This window comes from Camelus bactrianus, chromosome 12, assembly GCF_048773025.1.
Source record: "Camelus bactrianus isolate YW-2024 breed Bactrian camel chromosome 12, ASM4877302v1, whole genome shotgun sequence".
In the NCBI taxonomy this organism is placed as follows: Eukaryota; Metazoa; Chordata; class Mammalia; order Artiodactyla; family Camelidae; genus Camelus; species Camelus bactrianus.
In genome coordinates this window covers 38,277,637-38,286,818 of record NC_133550.1, presented here as the reverse complement: position 1 = coordinate 38,286,818, position 9,182 = coordinate 38,277,637, and the positions used below count along the sequence as shown (strand labels likewise).

The 9,182-nt window shown below is 39.2% G+C and overlaps 1 protein-coding gene across 2 annotated transcripts in view; it reads left to right on the top strand.

Annotated features, from left to right (window-relative positions):
- Positions 1-728: 728 nt before the first annotated feature.
- CFAP54 (cilia and flagella associated protein 54) overlaps positions 729-9,182 on the top strand; it is a 272,419-nt gene continuing 263,965 nt past the window's right edge. For both annotated transcript variants that reach the window (XM_045522505.2, XM_074375255.1), the window contains exons 1-2: positions 729-1,081; positions 7,983-8,088. In XM_045522505.2, the coding sequence (XP_045378461.2) occupies positions 753-1,081; positions 7,983-8,088 (435 nt within the window). In that variant the 5' untranslated portion in view covers positions 729-752. The remainder of the gene's footprint in view (positions 1,082-7,982; positions 8,089-9,182) is intronic.

Here is a 9,182-nt window from a genome sequence, read left to right as displayed (position 1 = left end):
ATGAATTTAGAATATAGTGATAGTTAGGATAAGGCTGCCATACAATTGAATAAACATAGAGTAATCATAACTACCAGGCCCAGGCATCATTTTCAGTTACAAACCTCAGGGTACAAAAAGAGGGACCAGAGTGGGTCAGTTGCATGTACTTGATTCTTACACTGCTATCAGATATTTTCCTGATTTCAATTGGATTGATAAGCTTAGATTTTCTGGGATGGTCAGTACAGCATGCTTATTTTGACAGGCTTTGGAGTCAGAAAGCTGAGACCTGATCCCTGACTTTACGGTTTACTCTGACCTTGGTCAAACGATTAAACCTCCATAAACTGTGAAATGAAGATAGTAAAAATATCCTAAACTGTCACGCCATAATGATGATTAAATGAGGTGAATGAGATTACGTCTCAAATGCTGGCAATAATGCCTGGCACATATTAATGATCATCATCATCATTATTAAGTGGTCGAAATGGAAAAAGTATAGCTGGATTTGGGATGATAAGTTTCTGGTTCTCCTATTCGCTAGCTCTCTGCCCAGAACCTTCTCTCTTTTCTCAACTCATACAGCAGGGAGCAACAGGGCAAAAACGTTAGGAGCAACTTTGCTTTCCAGACCCGGTTCTTTCTCCTTTTGCCCTCCAGGAGTCGCTGTATTTCCCCAAAGGCACGCAGGATGCCTGGTTGCCGCGAGACCGTCGCCAGGCAACCGCGTGTACACACACTACCGGTCCAGCCCGGGTCTGGTCAATATGGCGGCGCAAGGCACCTGCTCGACCTCTCCATCCAACTTGTCCCCTATATCAGTGTCGCCGCCAGGACCGCCGCCGACCCAGCCCCCGACCTCGACTGCGATCTCTAAGACCCCCCTGGAGTCGAAGGCGAGCTCTCTGACCCCGCAGCCTCGTTCAGCCTGTCGTGAGGACTTGCTGCCCCTTGCCGTGTTTTATGGGCCGCTGGACGCTAAAAACCCGCTCCTGGTCTCCTGCGAGAAGGAGATCCAGGAGTTGTTAGGCTTTATGAAGAGAAAGAAAGCTTTAGCTACAACGGAGGAAAAGAAGCATGAATTCCACAGTCGTTGGTAAGCAGAGGCAGGGTGCTGGGGCGGGCGCTGTCCGGAGAAGGACAACTCCCGGGGCCAGAGGAGGAGACGCCTTAGAGGATGCAGGTGGTAGTCCCCAAGCTGGATCAGAACCTGGCCAAAGGGCCCTGGAGATATAAACAAAGTTTAAGAAGTGGAGACTCATCGCTAATAGAACCCTTAATTCTTGGTAAATGTATCGTGGCTTTCTGCCCGAGTCAGAATGAAAATCAGCACAGAAATGTTTCACAACTCACCATTTGTTCTGTTTCTGTTGCTCTGATTGCTAATCCATGACAATAAATTTTTGGCTCACTAACGAGTTTCACAACTTTTCATGTTGTGGGTACAATTTTGTAAATGGAAAGTAAGGAGTAACTTTGAGGTAGCTTAGGTTCTTGAAAAAGTTTGTTCTTGATGCTATGAATTATGTCATTCTGTGAACATTTGTACTTTATTCCTTTTTATATAGTTACTAGGATCACAGTGACTTTTTTCTGGATTTTGTGACTCATTCTGCACATCTGTTTGTCTTTTTTAAAAATTCTATCACCATGTTATTATCTCAAACTGCAAACTTTTTTTAAAGGTTCTTTCCTGTTTGTGTTACCATGTTTCTTTTCCAGTCAGAATACATTGCCAGCTGAACAGTTAGAAATGTAGACAAGTGGCAAAGAATACCAGAATAGTCAATAGTTTCATATTGTATTTTTCATCCATGTATGCAATATGAAGAAATTGTTTTAACTTATATTTATTATTCATTCATGCACTTAACTGCATATTTATTGAGCACCTCCTAAATATCAGGAACTATTACAGGAACTAGGAAAACATCAAACTTAAAAGACACAAATTCATATAATCATGGAGCATGTATTTTTGTGACTACAGACAGCCACTAAACAAATATGTAAGGAAATTATTTTACAAGGAGATAAGAGCTAGGGAGAAAATTCAAGTGGGGAGGGGGATGAGGATATCAGATAGGTGTTATAATTTAAAATGGGATGACAGGGAGCATGGTCAGGGAAAGTCAGGAAAAGTGGCCCCTAAGAAAGTTGAGAAGGAGACGGGGCAACAAGTGATGAGGATTTCTATAGAAAGAGTTGGCCACACAGGGAGAATGGCAAGTGTGAAGGTCCTGGAGTGGGATTGTGACTGTGGGAAGAACAGGTTTCTAGCAGAAGTGAGGGAGATGAAGAGTTTAGTTTGTTTTTTTTTAATGGGTGTTGAATTGAGTTTTAGTTTTAGGTATATTAAGATTGAGATGTAAGTCAACATCCAGGCAGAGCTATTTGGAGATGGTTGGACATTTGAGTCTGGGGGTCAGAGGAGAAATACATTTAGGATTCGTCAGCTTACTGATGGTATTGAAATTTTGACATTTGATGAAATAGCTAAGGGAGTTAGTATAGAAGGAAAAGAGGAGAGTCCAAGGATTGGCATCTAGCCTGAGGGTTGGGACATAGTGAACATTCACTGAATATTTGGCATTGAAAGAATTCAAGAATTATCCTTGCCTTCTCAATAATTGTTAATGTTATACATGGGAAAGTAGACCGGGGTCGATTGATAAGTACAGTACCTGTCCCATTTTTAAACAGACCATATGAGAATCACACACATTAAGGACTGACACAGACCTTAGCCATATGACCTCTCTCATATCTAGGTATTTATTTACACAATAATTTTATTGTGTGCCTACTATATGCCAGGGTGTACACCTGTCATGGCTTTGACAGTGATGAACCAAATAGATGTGGGAATCTGTGCTCATGGAACTCCTAGCGAGGGAGATAGGCTTCTAATGAGTCACCAAGTCAACACACAAACAAGTGCTATGAAGGAAGAAGCTACTGAGAATTTACACATGCCAGGTACTGCGCTAGGTATGGGGGATACAGCAGTGAACCAGACAAAAAAGCATGCTCTTTTGGCGCTTATATTCTAGAGGGAGCAATGGATAATAAACATATTAAATAAGTACATTTTATGGTGACCTAGAAAGTGATAAATGCTAGGGAGAAAAAGAGATGAAGGGTTATGGAGTGGGAGACAAGAGGTTGCAATTTTCAATAAGGTAGTTAGAGTAGATGATACTTGAGCAGAGGCTTAACAGGAACACAGAGGAGACCAGTCTTCAAATGAATGGAGAGGGAGGTGATACTAAGCTGAGATTAGAAGGATGCCTGGCAGTCAACCAGCAAGGAGAGAGGATAAACAGAGGGAACAAGCATGTGGGAAGATCTTGGCAGGAAAGAGTCAGGGCCTTTAGAGGAATGGACAGAAGCCTGTTTAGCATAGCATAGTGAGTGTGGGCACAGTGGTATGAGATGAGAGGAGTAGGTAGGGCTCTGGAAGGTTTTAGAGGCCATTTATAGAGCTTGTATTTATTCCAAATGCAGTGGGAAACCACTGCTTAGCTTTTGGCAAGGAATTAACCTTATGTGATTTTTGTTTTAAAATATTTTGGTGACCTTGTCCAAATGGAGCAAGGATGGTAATGTGGAGACCAGTTATGAGCACAGGAGGTAGGAGTTGCTTTTATAACATATTTGATGCATGGTTATTTTTTAAATCAAAATTGTTTCTTTTTATAACTAGAAGAAGTTCTGTAAGCATAAAAACTCATAGTATATCTAAAATACAGATTTTGAACACACCAGCAATGTCCTTAAATTTAGAGCGCAATGTATTTTAAAGGTAACCTTTTGATATAAGCACATAAAATTTTGATATTCTGTTTATATAGCTATGACATTCTATTTTAGAAAACTCTAAATATCCAGCAGCTATAATCAAATAGCAATCCAAAGTACATTAACATTCTTTTCTTAAATGATGTACATTGTATAGTGTATGTTATATTTCCTAGTTTAATCATTATGTAAGCCATTCCCAACAAGCAGTCTTAACTTGAACTTATGGTTCACTTTAAAAAAAAAAAAGGATAATTCTCTTATTATATAACCTTGATTGACTGAATGAAGCTGGTATTTTTCTCTTATGAGTAACAAACCTACTCATCATTATCTCATCCATAAGGTTTGGAAAAATTAACTCTTTCATCTACATACTTTTAAGAATTCTCCCAAGATTTGGTGAATTTCTTGGATTCGTTATATTTATTCTAATACTATACCATTTCAGGAAGCAGCAAATGAAAGTGAAAAAGGTAAAACAAACAAACCAAAAAACCTTTACCTTTTAAAACTTCTATGGGCTGTATTTGCCACTCTTTATCTGGCATGGTTACTTACTGCTTAGTACATGTGTGTATGTATTTTCCTATCTGTAAATATTATTAATCAGTCCACGAAGGCAGGAATACACTGTACCCCCTCCTCTCTTGTCAATCATTATCATTTAATTATCTGAATGAATTCATTGACATGTTTTTGTTGAGGTTGTTCCATTAACACCCCAACGTGTACACGATAAGTACTAGAGTCATCTTCAGTCCTTCGGTTTAGCTTCCTGTCTGTATTAGTCAGCTTGGGCTACTCCTTACTAATTAGTAATTACTAATAAGTTAGTCTGGACTGCCATAGCAGAATACCACAGACAGGGTGGCTTAAACAACAGACATTTGTTTGCTCGCATTTCTGGAGGCTACAAGTCCCAGATCATGGTCTGGCAGGGTCAGTTTCTAGTGAGATCTCTCTTCCTGCTTGGTAGACATCCACTTTGTTCTCATATAGCCTCTCCTCTGCGCAGGCACAGGGAGAGGGAGAGAGAGAGAGAGGGAGAGGGAGAGAGAGAGAGAGGGAGACGGAGAGCCCTCTGGTGTCTCCTCTTAGAACGGCATAAATCCCAGCGGACTGGGGCCCCACCCTATGACCTCATTTAACCTTAATTACTTCCTTAGAGTCCTCCTCTTCAAATACAGCCACACTGGGGATTAGGGCTTCAATACCTAGAAATTTATGAGCTAGGATTGGGCAACTGTTAAGAGAAATTTGAATTTTTCCTAGAGGCACTTATAATTTCCAAGAAGGAGTAAATATTAACTAAATGAATAAACAAAATTAACAATTATCTACTACCCTCTGAAACTGATGAGAAACTATTTAGGAAGCATAACCCTAAATGGACTGACTGGATATTTGAATCCTCGAACTCTCTACAGAAAAGCATAAAATAAGAACAAGGAATTCTTTTCCCTAGTCATTTATTTACTAATTCATTCATTCTTTAAACATTTATTGGGTACTGACATATACTTGATATTCACTACTCTTGGGGCTAGCAATGAATAATACAGATGAGGTCCTTGCCCTCAGGGGGTTTATATTCCAGAGGACTGGAAGGCATAGTTATATACTAGCTAAGAGCATGGATGCACTTAGCCTCAGCTTCATCAACTGTGTATCTGGGATACTGATATTACCCATCTCAGTTGTTGTGAAAATGAAATGAAAAAAATGCATGTTGGCAAAAGACCCAGAATAGGCAACACAGTATTGAAGGAGGACAAAGTTGGAGGACTGACACTACCTGAAGTCAAGACTTGCTATAAAGCTACACTAATTAAGACAGTGTGGTATGGGAAAGAATGGACAAACAGATCAAAAGAACAGAATAGAGAGCCCAGAATAGACCCACATAAATACAGTTGGCTTATCTTTGACAAAGGAGTAATGACAATACAATGGAGCAAATACAGTCTTTTAAACAGATCGTGCTGGAACAATTGGACATCCATGTGTGAAAAATTAAATCTAGACATAGATCTTACACCCTTCCCCAAAATTATTCAAAATGGATCACAAACCTAAATGTAAAATGCAGTCCTATAAAACTCCCAGAAGATAACATAGGAGAAATCTAAGATGACCTTGGGTTTGGCAATGACTTTTTAGATATAACACCAAATGCATGATCTGTGAAAGAAAGAACTAGTGAGCTGGACTTCATTAAAATTAAAATTTTTTGCTCTGTGAAAGACACAAAGTCAAGAGCATGAAAGCCAAGCCACAGACTGGGAGAAAATATTTGCAAAAGACATATCTGATAATGGATTATTATCCAAAATATACATAGAATTCTGAAAAACTCAGCAATAGGAAAACAAACAACCTGATTTAAAAAATAAGCCAAAGACCTTAACAGACATCTACCCAAGGAAGATATACAAATGGCATATAAATATATGAAAAGACGTTCTACATCGTATGTCATCAGGAAGAAGCAAATTAAAACGATATACCACTACACACCTATTAGAATGGCCAAAATCCAGGACACTGACTCCAAAGGCTGCCAAGGATGTGGGGCAACAGGAACTCTCATTCATTGCTGGTGAGAATGCAAAGTGCTACAGCCACTTTCAAAGACAGTTTGATTTTTTTTTTTTTAAATAAAACTAAACATACCCTTACCATATAATCCAGCAATTGTGTTCTTTAGTATTTACCCAAAGTTGAAAATTTATGTCCATACAAAAATCTACACATACATGTTTATAGCAGCTTTATTCAAATTGCTAAAACTTGGAAGCAAACAAGATGTCTCTTGGTAAGTAAACTGATAAATAAACTGTGATATATATAGACAATGAAATATTATTCAGTGCTAAAAGGAAATGCATTATCAAGCCATGGAATAAACATGCATAAATCTTAAATCCCTATTAAGTGAAAGAAGCCAATCTGAAAATGTTATATACTATATGTCATTTTGAAAAAGGCAAAACTATGGAGAGTAAAAAGTTCAGTGATTGCCTGGGATTAGTGGGGGAGGGATGAACAGGCAGAGCACAGAGGATTTTTAGGGCAGTGAAACTACTCTGTATGATGCAGTGGTGGATACGTGTCATTATACATTTGTCCAAATCCATAGAATGGACAACACTAAGAATAAACCCTAAAGTAAACTATGGACACTGGGTGATAATGATGTGTCAATGCAGCTTCATTGATGGTAACAGATGTACCACATTGGTGGTGATGTTGATAATGAGGGAGGCTGTGCATATGTGGGGAAGGGGGTATATTCTCTATCTCAGTTTTCCTGTGAAGCTAAAAGTGCTCTAAAAATAAAGTGTATTTTAAAAAATGCATATATAGAGAGTATTAGTCTCAATGTTCACAGCAGCATTATTTTCAGTAACTAAGATATGGAAGCAGCCTAAGTGTCCATCAACAGATATGGATAAAGAAAGATGTGATACATACATACACACACACACACACACACACACACACACAGGACTATTACTCAGCCATAAAAGAGTGAAATTTTGCCATTTGCAACAACATGGATGGACCTGGAGGGTATTATGCTTAGTGAAATAAGTAAGACAGAAAGACAAATACTATATGATATCACTTATGTGTGGAATCTGAATAATACAACAAAATAATGAATATAACAAAAAAGAAACAGACTCACAGATAGAGAAAACAAACTATATATATATAGTGGTTACCAGTGGAGAGAGGAAAGGGGAGGGGCAAGAAAGAATGGGGTAGGGGATCAAAAGGTACAAACTACTACGTATAAAACAAATAAGCTACAAGGATATATTGCACAGCATGAGGAATATAGTCAATATTTTATAATAATTATAAATGAAGTGTAATTTTTAAAAATTATGAATGACTATGTTGTACACCTGAAACATTTAATATTATAAATCAACTATACCTCAATAAAAATAATAAGATTTAAAAAATAAAATCATTAAAAATGCATATAAAGAGCTATCACTGCTTGGTACAAAGGAAGGAAAACTTTTTAATTATAATTACATTTATTAATAATTAGGCATTAACAATAAGGCATATTAAAAAGACTTAGCACAAGATAAGTTTTTAGGATAAGGATTGCTTGCTAATTAATTGAGGTTTCCTGCTGACTTTGAAGATACCATTTTATTTCATGATTTTTACAGTGCCACCTCTTTGTTTAATATCTGGACCAAATACGCCCCCCGGCTGCCAGCTGCCTATTACAACGAAAAGCTTCTGAAGGTTGGAGATGAACTTTGTGAAATGAAAGTAAGTGACTTGGGAGTCAAAAAAAGCCCAAATGAAACTGAAACTCATTTGTCTAATTTTTTTTTTTTTTGGCTTGATACCATTCCTATTTTACATGATTTGATTTGTTTTCCTTAGAAAACTATAAGGGCATACACAAAAATTTTAATGAGGCAAAGTAACTAAGAAAGGTGTTAGTTTTTTAATTTTGTAGCGAGAGACTTCTGAATAGAAAGCTGGCTGGGGAAAGGCAAGAACACAGCCCCTCGTGGACGGAGGGTGTGGTAGGCGCCCAACAGGAAACGCTGAGTCATCATGTTCCTACCTTATACAAAGGAGCCCAGACACCACTTCCTGTTGTTTTTCACCGGTCTGGCCTTGCCCAGCAAACTCTTAGACCTCCTGGCCTTGCTGCTGTGTTGCTTGGTTCCCACTGCCGGGTTTTCATGACTTTCAGCTCATTCTTAACATTTGGCTGTATGTATTATTAGCAGTCATTACATACAGGCCCTGTTGTCACTCAGTATTGCGTTCCAAATGAGTTTATGCCATTTCTAGTTCCGTATCAATGCCCAGGTCTTGGATTGCTGTGGACTCCGGGACTTGGTTTGATAAGACCACACCATGGCTGGGTTTTCAGTTCATGAAAATGTGAGTTTTCCCCTTAGTCTCTGGCACGGGCTCAAATTATTCCAAGTTAAATGAGTGCTTGGCACATGTAGGATCCTTGGACCAAGAGTTATCCAAAGTGATTTCAGGCCGGACACAGGCAGTATCCCGTCTGTGGCGCCCAGCAAGCGTAACGCTGAGCCCCCGAGGTTTGCGGCAGAAAGCTTACTCACAAGGCAGCCAAGCCAAGAACGAAGGCGAAGGCGGGAAGGTTGGAATATTTATGGGACGTAAGCAGGGTGGTCTTAGGCATGGGGAAACGTAACCAGAGGTAGGGGAAAAGGTGCCGTAGTCAGTGTTCTGCGTAGGTGCATCCGGGTTACATGCTTCTGCAAATCCAAAACCGAGGCGCTTACGCTGGGCACGCTGGGCATGCTTGGCACGCTTGGCACGTTCGGAGGGCGGAGTTTTGCGCCCTCCAACGTCATCAGACACTTGCGCAGGCT